Genomic DNA, 18731 nt, shown 5'->3' with positions numbered 1-18731 from the left:
AGTTAGGTCTCCCATTTTACCCAATTATTCAACATGGTATCAGAGCATGATGCTGAAACCTAAACCCTAATTGTTACCACCACCATGAAAACTGAACCCTAAAAGCCAAAATCTGCTGCGTGTTTACCATCATAGAAGAATTTCCAGCAACATGATAGCCCTAGAAAACAGCCAGCAGCTGCCAGAGGCAGACTAATCGCAGGAAATTTCCTGGGCGACACTGCCAGTTCAGGAACACAAAATCTAATAGATTTTGCAAAAGCAGCATCATAGTCACCAACAGACACTGCCGATCTGCCTCTCACTGAAATCCCATCTCCAGGAAGTGTCCCATGTGCCCTCACGTGCTGGTTGAATGGTGCCAGGGCTGACCCCAAGCACTGGCGTGTGAAGTTCCTTTCAGGCATGTTTTTGACCTGAAATCATCCAGCAGTGATCCAATCCCTCTGTTAACATGTTGATGGAGTTTTTCATGATTTTTTTGTCCAAAGATCTGACCTTTCTGTAATGGCTCATGTGCGGCACCCAAGGAATGGTTGTTTGATGCTTCGTGAAGCTGTTCATCAATGTTTATTGAGTTTATTGGGTCTGAAACAGTGGGGTTTGCTGTTTTTTTTTTTTGTTTTTCGATTCAATGTCCTAATTACTTCCATATACCCGAATATCAAGCTGTTGGGGACGTGTTTTGCTCAAAGATCCAATCTTTGTTTTGGTCATGCACTCGTGGTAATTTGTTGATTGTTGTTCAGTGTTACTAAAAGTCATTGGTGACTCTCTTGGAGCAGTGGTAGTGTTCATAAGCTGTTTTTGTGAGGCTGTTCCAGTGTTATATAAGTTTGTTGGTGATTTGTCCATGGTAATTTCAGTGGTTCACCTCTCCAATTTTTCCAGTGCTGTGTGTAGCTTTCTTGGGGCTGCATCTGAGTTTCTTGGTGCTGTGGCAGCCCTGTACTGATTTATCTGTGACTTGTTCATGGTTGGTCACCTTGTTTGTGGTTGTTAATTAATCTTGTTATCATTGGTCTGAATTTGTGAGTGTTGGGATGGAGTTTGCGAATCCCAAAAGTATGGTTCCCTCGTTAGTCACTTGTTTGAGTGAACTGTGTATTGTGACTATATCAGAGGAGCATTCAAGGTTTCTACGGTTTCAATCGTCTCAACAAGAATCTTATCACATTGCATATTTTGCCCAGAAAGGTAATCATACAGTCTATATGTCATCTGGTATCATCCCCACTAGTCCTTGGGTTATCGATTCTGCTGCAACTAACCATATAATTGGTGCAACCAACTTCTTTTCTGACCTCCAATATCCTAAAAATCTACCTCAAGTTACCCTTGATGATGGGTCCACTATTGTTGTTAAGGGGATAGGAATCGTAAATCCTACTCCTTGCATCTCTCTTTTTTCTGCTTTATAAATTCCTAAATCTCCTTTCAATCTCTGGTCAATTAGTCAGCTTACAAACTTAGTTAATTGTTCTATTACTTTTTTTTCCTGATTATGTGGTTATTCAGGATCTGAAGATGAGGAAGACAATTGGCACAAGGGGTGAGACTCGTGGACTTTACTTGAGTTTCCTTCTCTTTCCATTGCCCGCACAGTCACGTCTACACCACTTCAAATCCATTTTCGCCTTGGGCATCCTTGGACAAGTTGAAACAGCCAGTTCCTACATTGAGTTATGTGTCTAATCTTTAGTATGAGTCTTGTCAATTGGGAAAATATCATCATGTTCCCTTTGCTTCCCAAGTCAGAAAATGAGTGGTTAGTCCTTTCGTGCTAGTCCATTCCAATATTTGGGGTCCTAGTCATGTCACGTCGAAGTTGAGGTTTTGGTACTTTGTTACATTTGTTGATGACTACTCTAGGATGACTTCGTCATATTTAATGAATGATCATTTTGAGTTTTTTAATATCTTTTGTTCCTTTTGTTCCCAATAAAGACTCAATTTGATATGCCAATCAGGATACTTCATTGTGATAATGCTTAGGAGTACTTTTGTAACCAATTTAGTACCTATATGACTAATTTTGGTATGATCCATAAGTCCTCTTGTGCCCGCACTCTGTAGAAGTGGAAAAAAAACATATTCTTGAAGTCACTCGTACCCTATTGTATCTAATGAAAGTCCCCAAAGTTTTTTGGAGTGATGTTGTGCTCATAGCTCTCTCCCTCATCAATGAAATGTCATCCTCTGTCCTTGGTGGCAAAATCCCATATTCAGTTATCTTCCCTAAGGCTCCTTTGTTCTCTCATCCTCCTCATATATGGCTGTGTCCTTTTTCCATCAATTAACTCCAACAGATAAATTGGATCCTTGTTCTATCAAATATATTTTTCTGGGCTATTCCTATACTCAAAAGGGATATCGATGTTATTGTCCGACTTTACATCGATTCTTTGTCTCTATTCATGTGACCTTTTTCGATTCTACACCATACTTCTCTGATTCCTTCAGTTTTGTTGACCTTGATGAGTCCCTTCCTCTGCCTTGCCTTCCAGATCCAAACCTATTATTTGTGCCCAATCCTCCTACATTTGCATCTAGTTTGAGTCCTTCTTGTTGCTTGGATCATCCTTTTTTGCAAGCATACACACGACGACTTAAGGGAGGATTGCCTCCTCCAACTTCTACTACTGTTGTGAAAATTCGCAAGTGCATGAAATCGTAACAAGTGTTATATAAAGAAGGATGTCGAACCCACGAGGTCTATTTACCTAATAACTATTGAAATTGTTCTAATTCTAAATTATTTGAAAATCAAGAAAAGTGGTGGATTTTGAATCTAAAAAATAAAATGAAAACAAATAAAATTAAATAAACTAAATACTTAAAAAGAAGAAGATTTCACCCTAGAAGAAAACACTAAGGCATCCGACTCACCTTACCAATCCAATCCCAAATCCTAATCAATCAATTATCATCCTATTTGACAGCGAAATATTCTAACTTATCTAAGACCCTCTGTCGAGTAGAATTAGAATTACCCAAAATATGATAACCTACGATATGCGAATTTAAAAGCATTTGAGTACATTAAGATTAATAATATTTCACATAAGAGCCGCACAAATCACGTTGGCACATTCCTATTTTTCGTTCAATTCACGGCACACATCATACGAAGCTAAACTACATGCATTATCTCTCGAATTAACATGCACAAAAAATCACTCAACTATTGGCCAGATAAGTGAAAGCATTAAACTCAATGATGTATACTCACAAGGAATGATAAAATTATGATCACATAGAAATAAGATTTGGAATTGTCATGGAGAGGTTACATCGTAACCTTAGCAATAGCAATTAGCTCATAATAGAATCAAAACAAACCCTAATAATTCTAGAATTGATAATGAAAATTGTACGAAGAGAAGATGAAAGAATTAAAAATGGAAAATGTATGTAGATCGAGAGTCTCAATTAACAACAACTCCAATTCAGCTTCTCTCTTCTTCTTGTTCCAAGCTTTGAATTCCTCTCTAATGGTGAAGAAAATCCTCCTCATTTTTTGCCAGCTTCGAATCCCCTTTTTATAAAGCTCTGGTTGTCCTCCCTTCTTATCTCCCCAAAGCAAGATTCTCCAAATCCCCTCCTTTTATGCCACCGCCTTGATGTGCGATTTTCTCTATTGAGGTCTTCCCATCTTTGAAAATATTCAACACGAAAGTTGTGAGATTTTTTCTTAGCTTTCCGCAGATACCAAGATTGCCCTTTTTGGAGTTCTCTAGTAAAAGTTATGCTCCATATACTAATGGTGTTTCATGAAATTCGAGAGAGGAATTTGAGTTTGAAAATGACTCTTGATGAAGGGAATTTGAATTTGTAAAGGAAAGTTTCCTCCTTATCCCATGACTCCTTTTATTTATTTATTCCTAAACTAAAAATAAACAAAATAAATCAAAACTCTAATAAATAATAAAATTAAACACAAACTAGCATAAAAATAAGAGCGAAAGTATGACAAAACTTGTATAGAAATTAAACACATCAACTACTGTGCCTCTAGTTCCCTCGTCACTCGTTAGATGATCTTATTTCCTATGATGTTGATCTTCCTATAGCTGTTCGGAAAGGTAAACACACTTGTACCAAACATCCAATCTCTAATTTTGTTTTGTTATGATTTCTTGTCACCCTCTTATTACTATTTTGTTAGTACTTTATCTTATGTTGCTCTTCCAAAATCTATTTTGGAGGACTGCAATGATGGAAGAGATGCATGCACTACATGATAATGATACTTGGGATTTGGTAGCTTTTCCTCCTAATAAGTCTATGGTTGGTTGTCGTTGGGTGTACAATATGAAAGTCAATCTTGATGGTTCCATGGCTCGTTTGAAGGCTGCCTTGTTGCTAAAGGATATACTTACGTGTATGGTTTGGATTATTTAGACACATTCTCTCCAGTTGTTAATTTTGCCTCAGTATATTTGTTCATCTCTTTAGCCACCACTTGTCATTGGCCTCTACATTAGTTAGATGTGAAGAATGCTTTCCTATATAATGATCTTCATGAGGAGGTAGGTATGGAGCGACCACCTAAGTTTGTTGCTCAAGGGAATTAGACTTAGTATGTCGGCTTAAGAAATCATTATATGGATTAAAACAATCTCCAAGTGCATGGTTTGAACATTTTAATTTTGTAGTAGTTGAGTTTGGCCGCCATCGGTGTGTCGTAGATCACTATATTTTATCGTCATACTTGATTTTGCAGGATTTTGCTTATTGTGTAAGTGGATGACATTGTGATCACTAGTGATGATGATCGAGGCATCCAGGACCTAAAGCCTTTCCCACAGAGTAAGTTTCAGACAAAGACTTGGTATAATTGAAGTACTTCTTGGATATAGAAGTATCGAGACCTCGTACAAGAACTGTCTTGTCACAAAGGAAACATGTTCTTAATATTTTAGATGAGACGGGGGTGTTGTGATCCAAACCTATTGATACACCCATGGATTCCCACAGTAAGTAGTACTAGGTATGGGTGATTTGTTGCCTAGCCCAGGTTGGTATCAGAGACTTGTTGGAAAGTTGAGTTATCTCACTGTCACTCGACCAGATATATCCTTCACAACAAGTTTTGTGGGTCAATTTCTTGATTCCAAGAGAACAAGTCTCTAAGATGTAGTAATTCGTATTTTGAGATATCTCAAAGGTGCACCAGGGAGAGGTCTCTTATATTAGGACCAGGGTTAAACTCATATTCAGGGATACTAGGCCAGGTCATCTTTCGACTGAAGATCCACAACTCGGTATTGTATCTTTGTCAGTGGTAATTTGATGTCTTGGAAAAGTAAGAAACAAACTGTGGTGGCTAGGTCAAGTGCTAAGTCAGAGTATAGGGCTATGGCGCACGCTACATGTGAACTTGTTTGGTTGAATAACATGTTGAAAGAACTAGGTTTCCCACATTCTCAGCCTATGTAGTTGATGTGTGATAATTAAGCTGCTATTCATATTGCCTCCAACCCGATCTTCCACGAGCAGACAAAGCACATTGAAGTTGATAGCCACTTTATTTGGGAGAAACTTGTATAGAAGCTCATTACAAGAAGTCTGAGTTTCTACTTACTGATTTTTTCACTAAAGCCTTGGGAAGTGCTGTGTGAAATTCATTTGCAACAAGCTAGGAGCATATGATATATATGCTCCAGCTTGAGGGGGAGTATTAATGGTTGTTTAATCATTTAGCATTATTATTATTGTCAGTTTTTGGTCTGAATATCCCTTCCATAGGGTTGCTTTCATTATATACGAGAACTTAGGAGAACTTTACATATTTATTGCCATATTTTCAGGCTGTTTTTCAGCACCTAAATGCTGCCAGAATTTCAGGCACATGTTCAGTGCCAGCATGCTTCCTGATTTGCAGCTGGTTTATACAATATAAAAACAAACTAAACTAAGCTATTTACAACATAAAATTCAAAACATGTTTTCCTACACTCCCCCTCAAGCTGGTGAATAGGTATTTTCTATTCCCACCTTGGATACAATACTCTGGAGGGGTAAGAACATCAGCAAGTTGGCCATGTGTAGACACATAAGGTGTACAGATCAATCCGCTCTCCAACTTTTCTTTGATGAAGGGTCTATCAATTTCAATGTGCTTTGTTCGATCATGCTGTACTGGATTATGAGCTATGCTGATTGTGGACTTATTATCACAATAGAGTCTCATCGGACCATCCCACTTAATCTTCATGTCTTCTAAGATAATTTTCAACCAAAGTAGTTCACATTCACCCTTAGCCATTGCTAGGAATTCTGCCTCTGCACTAGACCGAGCCACCACATTTTTTTTGTTACTCCACGTCACAAGATTTCCACCAAGAAAGGTGCAATATCCAGAGGTCGAACTCCTGTCCACAATTGACCCAACATAATCAGCATTTGTGTATGCCTCAAGAACTAAGCTTCCGTTCCTTTTAAACAGAATACCTTTTCCTGGTGTCCCTTTGAGGTATTGTAACACTCGGAGGGCTGCCTGCAAATAGACATCCTTTGGGCTATGCATAAATTGACTAATCACACTCACCACATAAGCTATATCCGGTTGTGTGTGAGATAGATAAACGATTCTTCCTACCAGGCGTTGGTACATTTCTCTGTCTACTGCAGCATCCTCCTCTACCTTTCCAAGTCTAAGGTTAGGATCTATTGGAGTACTTGCTGGTTTGCATGCCGTTTTGCTGGTTTCTTTGAGGAGATCCATAACATGCTTTTGCTGAGATATAAAAATGCCCTTTCTAGAGTGAGCCACCTCTATCCCTTGTCGTTGGCAAATGGAGTATTAGTATTTCTGAATCTATTACTCTTGAATCTATCCTCCATGTTCCTAATTTATTGTGCAATTTTCTGTCTATTAGTCAGTTAACCAAACAGTCTAATTGCTCAGCTAAATTCCTACCCACTCATTGTGTCTTTCAGGACCTATCATTGGGGAAGATGATTGGCAGTCCTAAGGAATGTGACGGGCTCTACTACTTCGACAAAGCTAATGTGAATGGACCATGTCCTCCTACTATTTGTAATTCTGCATCTAGTACTAGGGAAAGTGAACTTTTGTTATGGCACAAAAGGATGGGACATCCTAGTTTTTAGTATTTGCAGCACTTATTTCCTTCAATATGCTCGAATAAAACTGCCTTAGATTTTCAGTGTTAGGTGTGTGAACTTGCCAAACACCATCGTACTACTTTTCCTAGATCTCAGTATAAACCATCCATGCCATTTAGTCTAATTCATAGTGATCTATGGGGACCTTCTCGTACTCCTAATAGGACCCATACAAAATGGTTTATTACTTTTATTGATGATCACACTTGTCTGTGTTGGGTATATTTATTGACTGATAAAACTAAGGTTCGATCAGTCTTCATGAATTTTCACTCTATGATACAAACCTAGTTTCGTACCAAAATTCGAATCCTTCGTACTGACAATGGTACTGAGTATTTCAATCACTCTTTGGGCACGTAGCTTCAAGAGAATGGTATTATCCATCAAAGCTCTTGTGTTGACACCCCTCAACAAAATGTGGTTGTTGAACGGAAAAATCAACATATCCTTGAAGTTGCTCGTGCCTTGTTGTTCACCTCTCACATGCCAACAAAATTTTGGGGTGACTCAATTTTGACAGCCACATACCTCATTAACTGAATGCCTAGTAGAGTCCTATCCTTTGCAACTCCGCTCCAAAAACTCCAAGAGACTTTTCCCAATTCTTGCCTCGACTCACATCTTCCACTTCGTGTCTTTGGGTCCACTGTATTTGTCCACATTCGCGCACCCAAGAGAAACAAATTGGATCCCAAAGCACTTAAATGTATCTTTCTTGGTTACTCTCCCACACAGAAGGGTTACAACTGCTATGACCCGATCTCCCAGAAACTCTACGTCTGCTTGGATGTCACCTTCTTCGAACATACCCCCTACTACTCGCTTCAGGGGGAGTCTTTGAGTAAAGCTCGACCCTCAAACTTAGACTACTTCGATATTGCTGTTTTCGAGACCACTCCATACCCTATATCTGCTCCTTCGCCTAGTACAGAAGGAAACTTGAACTCAAGGGGAGATGTGGGAATACAAACAAATAAGGAAACACTTGTCTACTCAAGAAGGCCAAAATCAAAGTCCAAAGAGACACACACTTTCGAAGCACCAAATAAGTCAGAATCGGTGATAGTTCCAACTCCTCATGAGTTCAACTCCAATCCCGACCAAGTAAAACATGACTTACCCATTGCTCTTAGAAAACAACCTCGTTCATGTATGCTCCACCCTATCTCAAAATTTGTATCTTACAATGCTCTTTCTGCCAAGTGTCGTGCTTTTACTTCTAACCTTGGCAGAATCCAGATTCCTAAAAACATTCAAGAAGCCTTGGAGATTCCAGAGTGGAGAGAGGCAATCGTGGAAGAGATAAGGGCACTAAAAAAGAATGGAATTTATTTGCAAGAGTTTATTTGCAAGTTGGACATTATCAATATCTATGATCCAACTTGAGGGGGAGTGTGGAATTACGGCCATCAGTGTGAACGGTGGCCACGGTTGGTGAATGATGGCCAGCAGTGTGAATGACGGCCACCTACCATGAGATCTTGCCACAAGACAGAGGCTATAAATGAGACCCCCCACCGAAGCTAAATATATAACTCAACTGCAAGTTGTGTCCTCTTCTGTTTTTTCATATTTTATTCTCTGTGTACATGTTAAATAGGGACTCAAGTATGTAAAGAATACACAATTGAATATACAATTGTTTCTTTCTCATTCTCTACAATACCCCTGAAAATTATGGTGTAGTCCCAAGAGGGGGGGTGAATTGGGTTTATAAAATTCTTTTAAGTCTTTTTACAAATTCACGACCTTTTGTATACTTAGCAAACACACAAGAATGTTTTGATTTTAAATGCTTAATTAAACCAACCACAATCCACACTCAATATCAACACAAGCCAAAGATTCTTAATGAGATGCTTTAAAAAATGTCAATCAATCAGCCAATCAACCAATTTATCATTCACAAGTTACCAACACAAAGTTGCAGCAGAGCTTCCTTAATTCAGTGTTTGTATAACTTAGCGTAGAGTTTGGTAAAAGCCCTGTATTTATGAATTTTTATGCGCTTCCTTTTAACCAAGGTTTCCGCAAACGATTAATCAACATACTCCCTTTAAGGTTTTAGCAAAAGATTAATCAACGTATTTCCTTAAATTAAAAGTTCTTTTCAATCTCAATTGTTTCAGCTTCCTGCACTTGGATACACAACCATGTAATTTATATATGCATAAATTGAAAGAGTAAGGATAGAGAATGAGACTAAGATTTTTACGAGGTTTGGCTTATACCCAGCCTACGTCCTCGCCTTAGGTAAGACCACCTAAGGATTCCACTATAACGTTCCTTTGTGAGTAGAAAAAACCGTTACAATCCCTCCTTTAGGGTGGAGCCCCCTATCCAAACGATACCCCACGCTCGGTGCAATGATCCAATAACCCTAAACCGTCAAAGAAAACAAGGAAACAAGAAATATTTCTTTTGTACAAGAGATGCTCTCAAATAGAGTTGGTTAGTACAATTTATAGCACTAATATACTTCAAAGTAAATATCAAAGAGAATGAGATTTGAAGCTCAAGAATGTATCACCGGAATTCTTCTCTTGATATGAATCAGTAACTCAAAAGTTTGAGCTCAGAGAAGAGTGATCAGAGACTCAGTATATCTCAAAAAATCTCAGTAAGAATATGTGAGCAAGAGAGCTTTGAGAGAGAGTGAGCAATATGGCTTGAAAACTAATTTTCAATTCTTGGTACTGATTTGATTTGAGGAACCATGTATTTGTAGGCTCAAAAAGTGTGTAATTTGTGTTGCCCAAGTTACTTGGAGTGTTTCCCAAGTTTATACAAAGTTTGGGGCACAAGCAACATAAATTTGAATTTAAAAATCTGTTTAAAAAACTAGCCTTTCGAGGGTCAGTCGCCTAAGCCCTTCAGGATTAGTTGCCTGAACCTTCTGAACATTGTGTAAAATTTCAGTTTAAAACAGGGTCAGGCGCCTGAGGATTCAGGGGTCAGTCGCCTGAGGTTTGAAGCTCAGTCACCTAAATAGTTATAAAACCTGTTTTTGAGGTTTGTTTCTAAAATCCTTAGCCATCTTGCTTTGATACATTTAAAAAGCTTTTTCCGGGGTTTTCAAAGCAAGGTCTCTAAGTCCATATCAACCCCTAATGAGCTCAAAACATTCAAAATGATATTTATAATGAAGTACTTACATAAGACTTCCTAAAGACTTAAAAACTCTCTAAGCTTGAAGTCTTCATGTATTTCTTTGCTTTGAGTCATCTTGACTTGAGCTTGAGTCTTCTTTAGCTTCCACATGTTTTGAACATCTTGGTACTCTTGAGCTTTTCTTTTGATCACTTTGATGAAGTATAGCTTTATGGTACTTGTGATCTTGGACTTTCATTTCTTTGAACCTTTTGAACTTTGTCATACTAGGTTTCCTGAAATATCATCACTTAAACAATAACTTGTTAAATTAACCTTTATTTGTTATCATCAAAACAAGATTCGAAAGTCATGTTAGGCCAACAACCCATTCTGAGTCGAAGAATAAACCAAAAAGACACATTTTAACGCCCTTATATCTAGCTTGCCCCTACTTTGACTATGAATATGAACAAATGACACGCACCCGAATATCCTAGGGACAAGATTATTTGTAGTCTGTAGGTTAGGATAGAATGTTGAGAGCATTTCCGTTGGACTTTTGAATCCCAAGACTCTAGAAGGAAAATGATTTATCAGACAAGTGGCTGTAAGAATTGCATCCCCCCAAAAGCATTTAGGCACATTTTTATGGAACATGAAAGCTCGGGTTGACTCAAGAAGGTGACCATTTTTCCTTTCTGCTACACCGTTTTGCTGTGTGGTATTGACACAAGATGACTTGTGTACTATTCCTTCTAAAAGTATGAAGTTAGGACTTGATTGAAATAATCCCTAGTATTATCCGATCTAAACCTTTTGATATTGACCCCAAATTGATTTTTAACCATAGAACAAAAAATTGGAAGAACAGTACTGACATCGGATTTATGTTTGAGCAAGAAAAGCCAAGTAACATGAGTACAATCATCAATAAATGACACAAACCATCGTGCCCCATAAACATTAGGAATATTAGAAGGACCCCAAATATCACTGTGAATGAGATAGAAAGGAGTAGAACTTCTTTTATCACTGATTGGAAAAGATAGTTGTTTGTCTTTAGCAAGTTCACACACTTCACAATAAAAATTCTTAACATTTAAACCTTTAAATAAAGAAGGAAACATAATTTTAATGACTCTAAATGACGGATGTCCAAGTCGGCGATGGTGAAGCCAAACTTTCTCTTCATTGGACGAAAAATGCTCAGAAACAAAAGAGTGAGATAATTGGCCCTTGGTAATGTTTGACTGACTTGGTGCTTCGAGGTAGTAGAGTCCATCCCATTTTCTAGCATGTCCAATTATCCTCCCTGAATCCTCATCTTGAAATACACAATAACTATGATGAAAAACCACTTTGCAACGTATATCTTGGGCAAGTTTTTGAATAGAGACAAGGTTTGTGGATACTCTAGGAACATGGAAAACATTTTTTAAAATCAGTGATGGGCTTATTTTGACATCTCCTACTCCTGCTGCAGTGGTCAAGGAACCATCGGCCGTGGCTATTTTCCTACTGCTTGGGCAAGGCAAATATGTGAAAAAAACATTTGGTGAGTGGGTCATATGGTCGGTAGCTCCTGAGTCCATGACCGAGTTGGCAAAGGTTTCACCAGAGACACTTAATCCAATAGGCGTAGGAAACTCACCTGAATATGCCAATGAGCAAGTACTTGAAAATTTGTCAAGATTGCCAATAAGAGATCTCACCCTCTCGACCTCTTCTTGGTTGAGATAGTTTTTTCCATTCAGCCTATATGCATTCCCCGGGTTGCTGGGATCGAACAATCTCCTCTGATTGTGCTGTAGTGGTTGTCTCTGCAACCTCCGACATTTGTCACAAACAATGATCTCTTGGTGATTTAAGTCTGATCACTTGAAACTACCAGCAATGAAGGCTGATAAGAAATAAATTTCAGCAATGAAGGCTGAACTGAAAAGTATCGGAAACCACCATCAATGAGGGCTGCTAACGGTAGAAATAAGAACAGAACCTGCTTCAAGAAATTTCAGCAATGAAGGCTGAGCAAATCCACCAGCAATGAAGGCTGGCAATGGTAGAAATAAGAGCTGAAACTGCTTCTAAGAATAGAAAAAGTGCAAGAATACTCTGGTTTTTTTTTTTTTTTTTTAAACTAAAAAGCAGGGTAAAGCAGCAAAGAAGCAGCAGTAGGCTCGGATACCATGTCAGTTTTTGGTCTAAATATCCATTCCATATGGTTTCTTTCATTATATAGGAGAACTTTACATAGTTATTGCCATATTTTCAGGCTGTTTTTCAGCACCTAAATGCTGCCAGAATTTCAGGCACTTGCAGCCAGAATTTCTGGAACATGCTGCCAGAATTTCAGGCACATGTTCAGTGCCAGCATGCTGCCTGATTTGCAGTTGCTTTATACAATATAAATATAAACTAAACTAAGCTATTTACATCATAAAATACAAAACATGTTTTCCCACAATTATATGTTAAGAGTTTTGTTAGTAATAAGTGTGAGCTTAGGTATTATGGCCATTATTATTGTACTTGAAATATATTATTATAAATAGATGGAGAGACCAATCAATGAAGTTAGGTCTTCCATTTTACCCAATTGTTCAACAGTTACCAAGGAGAGCGAGATCATGGTCCTTCTTGTATGAAGGTGGAGTTTCCTGGGTAGGATTGTTTCTAGGGCTGAAAAAAATTCTCACTTACAGCACTCAAGAAACATCTAAAGTTGATATTGTTGTCATTAGACTGGATGGTGATGCTATTCAATGGTATGATTGGTTTGAAACTAGCTATGGAATGCCTCCATGGGGAGGATTTGTTTCTAGATTATCTGCTCGATTTGGCCCCATTGGATATGAGTATATTGATGGAGAGCTTCCCAAAATACACCAATCTAGCACTGTCTTGAAGTACTAGACACAATTTGAGTTGCTGTCAAACTTAGCTAAAATTGAAATGGAAGTCAGCTCGTTAGTACTTTTATTAAAGGTCTCTTGTTTGACATTTGGCATGAGATCAAAGTGCATGGGCCACGGACTATGACCACTGCAATTACCATTGCATAGCTAGAAGAAAAGAAGTTGGGGCATGCTCCAACATAACCATAAATGAGTAGAATGTCTGTAGCACTGTCACACCATTTGCTCCTCGAAATCCTCCTACTAAATGATCGACTTAGGAAGAACTTAAATAGCAAACAACGAAGGGTTTGTGCTAGCATAGTGATGAGAAGTTGCATAGGGGACACCGTTGCGAAAAGGGATGACTATTGATAGTTGAACTAGTGCAGCCAAAAGAGATTAAGGATGACTTTGCTAATTTAGATTAGGGAGGTTTGGACTTTGATGATAATGATGAATCTATCACTTCTTCAATTCATGCTTTAGTTGGATATGCTACTACTCAAACCATGAAAATTAATGGCTCCCTAAAAGTTGCCAACTTATCAGTATCTTAATTGATACGCACAGCACTAATAATTTCATGGATACTGAATTTACAGAACGGCGAGCCCATCTTGTCGAGCAACGTGAAAAGTTTGATATGAAGGATACAGATAGAAGGACCTTGACATGTCAGAGCAAGTGTTTGAAGTTTAACCTTACCATGCAAAATCATGAGTATGTTCGTTTCTTTTTGTTGCCACTAGGAGACTATGAAATGGTTTTGGGTATTAAATGGTTATAGACTTTAGGTTATATATCTTGAAAGTTTTATAAATTGATTATGAAGTTCGCCATGAACGACCAAAAAGTGACTCTTAAAGGCAGCGTTGTGGTAATGTCATTGTAGCTTAAAGCCGTTGTATGGAGAAGCTTCTTATAAAGGAGCGAACATGGCTTCTTGGTAAAACTTTGAGCACTTGAGGAGTTACAACATCAATCTAGCTAGGATGAAAGCCTAGGGATTGCTATCTTAGCAAACTCATGATGACTGCATTCCTTTATTGCCTGGTAGTATCCCTACTAATGTTTGTCCTTATCGCTATCCTTATTTCAGAAAAAAGAAATAGAAAAGGTTGAAAGAAATGTTAGATGTTGGCATAATTTAACCAAGTGCCAGTTCATATTCTTCTTTTGTCTTATTGGTGAAGAAGTAAGATGGTTCATAGTGGATATTTTGATTATTGAGCGTTGAACAAGAGCATTGTGAAGGATAAATATCTTATCCTTATTGTGGATGAGTTGGGAGGTGCCCAACAATTCACCAGACTCAACTTGAGATCAAACTATCACCAGAGTCAAGGACATGAGGATGACATTCAGAGGATTGAAATTAGGACTCACGATGACCATTACAAGTTTTTGGATGCGTCTTTTGGGTTAACCAGTGCTCCCTCCACCTTTCCGAGTCTCATGAATGACATTTTCCACCTCACCTATGTAAGTTTCTTCTCATATTTTTTTTTTATGATATCTTGATATATAGCTTATCTTTTGTAGATAATCTGTCTTTTGCGAACTATATTCATCACTCTTTGTGACCAGCATTTGTTTGTCAAGAAATCTAAATGCAGCTTTGCTTGACCGTATATGGAATACCTTGGCCATAATTTTTCCCAGGAAAGTGTTTCAATTGATCCTTCTAAAGTAGAAGTGATGACAAAATGGCCTATTCCACAAAAAAAAAATAAAGATGTTGCATGGATTTTTGGGGCTGACTAGTTACTAACACAAGTTTGCCAAGGATTATGGGAAGATAAGCACTCCATTGACCGCTCTACTAAAAAGGACGCATTCAAATGGAATAAGGAACGTGAAGAAGCCTTTGTTAAGCTTAAGCATGCAATGTCCACCACCATGGTTCTTGCCTTGCCAGATTTCAACAAAGTGTTCATCATTGAGTTTAATGCATCAAGAGTCAGCATTGGTTTTAATGCAAAATGGATGCTCTATTTCTTTTACTAGTAAGGATCTTTCTCCATCCCACATCAGCTTGTCTATTTTGGCAAAGAGATGCTAGCCATTGTGCATGTAGTAACGATGTAGAGATCGTATTCAATTGGCCAGCATTTCCAAATTCGAACTGATCACAAGAGCTTGAATTATTTTTTGGAGTAACGAATCTCTTCCATGGAACAATACAAGTAGGTCACTAAGTTGTTGGAATATGATTATGAGATTATTTACAAGAAAAGGAACAAGAATGTGTTTGCAGATGCACTCTTGTGACTTTTTGAGCATCTTGAACTTGTAGCTATTTCTGTACTTGCATGTACTACTTTTGACCAAATCAGGAAGAACGGTAGCAAAATCCAAAGACTAGAGACATTATTCCAAGACTACAAGAAGAGCCAGCTTTAGTCCCTCCTTACTTTTGGGACTTAAACTTATTGTATGAGGGGAGGACATACTGAGTGCCTAATTCAGTCCACAAGCAAAAATTCTTGGGGTGAAGAACCAAGTAGGCGCATTCTAGAATATATATATATATATATATATATATATATATATATATATATATATATGCTAATCGTTCATTGGAATATAAACCCTATTCTTGATATGGTTGAACAGCTGATAGAAAACTGCTAGGATATGACTTATTGTTAATTGGAAAATTCTCCACAAACAAAAAAATCCTACAAAATTTTTTTGGCGCAGAATGACTGAGAATTATTTTGGAAAGAGATGAATAATAGGGTTGACTTATATTGAAAATGGATGAACTCCTCACTGCCATGTGTATTTATAAAAAGATTTTGCAAAACTTGTTGTTTGTATGGTTTCATATGCAAGAGCTAGTCAAGGACCATTGTGAAAACTATATAAAGTCATTGCCTTGATCATATCTTTCAAAATCATTTATTCTTGCCCAACTGTATGAATATTGTTTAGCTGTTTCACTATGTCTGCAGGTTCTAACCAATGTACTCTGCAATACCATGTCAACAGTTATACCTGTGGTAAATTTGAAATAAATTGAAGATTCAATCAAGAAAATACAGTACTTAGGGTTAGAGATGGAGAAGAGAAGAGAAAGCCCAGTTGGCAGTTTCCTGGAGCATGCATGCAGCTCCAGGTCTGGCCTCTATATATTAATAACAAAGAAAACATGAAGGCAAAAATACCCACACTCACACCACGTGAAACTAAAATGACATATTCTCTTCCAACGACTACAGGTGACTATTAGACTTCATGTCTGGGTCAAAATGTCAAAGTCCTTGATCAGATTTCAACAACTGAGATGTTAGAATGTTATTTTTTTGTTATGGCACAGACATGAGCTTCTGAAAAGCCTTTTATAAACAGAAAATCCTCATGAAGCCACAACCTACCTCATAAACAAATTTCCTTGAGTAGAAATATCTAGGTGGCATATATTGCCTCCTTTTACCTCTTATTATCGATTATGCACAATCTATTAAAGCTTTTCATCCTATTTTCACAGTTCCCTTTTTATCAAATCTGTGCATGTCAGACTTCAATCACTTATCCAAAGAAAAAATTGGTTACTGTTTGTTCAAGTAGGCTCTTTTGTCCGCTCAATGTAAACCTGTTTGTTACAGGGAAGCATCAAGTGGGTTCTGAAACAGCCTATGGGAATATAGTAGCCCTTTTAGGAGATTGTCAGTGCCAAAAATAATCATATGATTTAATGAATTAAGACCATATGATCTTCCTAAGAAGATTGTATAATGATGAGAGAGAGAGAGAGAGAGAGGCTGAATTCCAGCTTCATTTTCATTTTCTTTATGTACTTTTCATTGTGATGCCCTTCAACAAAAGAATCTATTGGTCTAACCCCTGTTCAATTCTTGTATACTCTACTTGAGCAGGTCGAAGGCAGTAACAGTAAAGAGAAGGCGAAGTTGAGGATGAGGCTCCACTGGACACAAGCAAAGTTAGACACTTTTCGTGGGAGACACAAAGAGGCTACTGATGAGTTGAATTTCATGCACAAGAAATATGAGGAGGCTGCAGGGAAGCTGAAGGATAAATTGGCTTCATATGGCATTGAGGTCCTCAACCTTAAGAAGCAGCTTGCTGCTGCTAAGGGTCAATAGGCAACAACCACAGTTCTCTCATGGACTGCAACGTTTTTTTTATTTTTATTTTTATTTTTTATTTTTATACCCTAGGAATTGTTATAAACCAAGAAAATGGAAAGGTTAGAAAGTGCAGCTGTCTGAGAAAATTTGACACTACCCAGATTTTGTATAGAAATCCATGCATACGTAAGTTGTAAGTCCTGTTTTATATTTATAGACTGCCATTCCAACTTTCATGCAAAACTGAATTCATTTAATGGTGGCTGAATGCCTGTCTTTATTGTTGTGCTTATGCTATCAAAGATATTTAATAGGGCTGCAACATGTTTAGGCTTTTCTCTTTTAAGAAGTTCCAGAATTGAGTTTAAACTTAACTAAACAATCTATGCCAAGTCTTGTTCATGTTTTATTCATTTTTCCAAAAAGAGTCTAAAATGAGCTTAAAAGAATCATGTTTAATATTTTTTAAATTTTTATCATGAATTTTACAGTTAGACTTGAAATCTCACTTGATCATGTAAATAAGCGGATGACTTAGTTCATTTGAAACTCTAATAGTATATTCGGGAACATGAATTTGTGTAGCTAATACAAATATGCTTCTTGGTCTGAACTTTTAAATTGTGAAATTGACTTTGGGTGAAATACACTGCATTTTAGCACACCAAATACATGTGTTTAAAATTACCTTGAAACCGATGAATTTTGGACCCAGTTTTAGAGTCATATCCCTCATTAAGCCTCTCACATTGAGAATCAAGGCACGCTCTATTGAGAATCCTCTCAATGCTCTAATAGCTCTTCATAGCAGATGCTCCTGGGCCACAATCATGCTCTCCGCACCAACAGCTACAGGTATGGGCTCTTCTTCTCCTTATTTTTATCTTTGACTGTAGCTGATCCTGATCAACTTTATGGTTCCATAGCCAAAGCTCACGATGCAAAGTTTCCATAGATTTGTTATGCCATCACTTCTCACTGTGTGTGTGTGTGTGCACGCGCACGTTTGTGTGCAGGCGTGTTGCTATTAGGAGCCAAGGTATTAACTGATTCTTGTTTAACTGTTCACACACATCACATCACTTTATTAGGTTCTTTGTTAATGTTGGAAGTTGGATTTCTGTTGTTTTGTCTATAGTTCTTGCAGTAGAGGTCTTGAGCTGCATTTCAAGATAAATTGAAGTAGGATTAAATACAGTCATACTTAAGGAGGTAATTCCTTTGTTATTTTTTGAGTAAATTATCATTTTTTGTTTTATGCTATGTAAATTTCCTTTCCATTGGATGCAACTACAAGTGACTCCAGTTGGATCTTGAATCTTTTTCTCATAAAATGAATTTTTTATTTTTTATTTAACTGGTTGCATGTTTGTTTTAACTCAACAAAGTGAATGTTTGACATTTGCTTACAAGATATATTTTGTTATCTATTTTTTAGAAATAGAAAGTAAGTAAAAGAGTCTTATTTGTCCTCATAGATGGATGCCACAGGTCATTTGTCCCCCTGCAA

At 37.6% G+C, this 18731-nt stretch overlaps 1 protein-coding gene across 2 annotated transcripts in view; it reads left to right on the top strand.

Moving 5' to 3' along the window:
- Positions 1-17501, top strand: part of LOC131168108 (kinesin-like protein KIN-7O) — a 113719-nt gene extending 96218 nt beyond the window's left edge. The window contains exon 31 of one of the 2 annotated variants that reach the window (XM_058127316.1): positions 17009-17501. In XM_058127316.1, coding sequence (XP_057983299.1) covers positions 17009-17236 — 228 coding nt within the window. In that variant the 3' untranslated portion in view covers positions 17237-17501. The remainder of the gene's footprint in view (positions 1-17008) is intronic. The other variant, XM_058127317.1, reaches the window with a different exon arrangement.
- The last annotated feature ends 1230 nt before the right edge of the window (positions 17502-18731 follow it).

The sequence above is a fragment of the Malania oleifera genome, chromosome 11, assembly GCF_029873635.1.
Source record: "Malania oleifera isolate guangnan ecotype guangnan chromosome 11, ASM2987363v1, whole genome shotgun sequence".
Lineage (NCBI taxonomy): Eukaryota > Viridiplantae > Streptophyta > Magnoliopsida > Santalales > Ximeniaceae > Malania > Malania oleifera.
The sequence above is the reverse complement of the archived record's forward strand: the minus strand, read 5'-3'. Positions and strand labels throughout refer to the sequence as shown.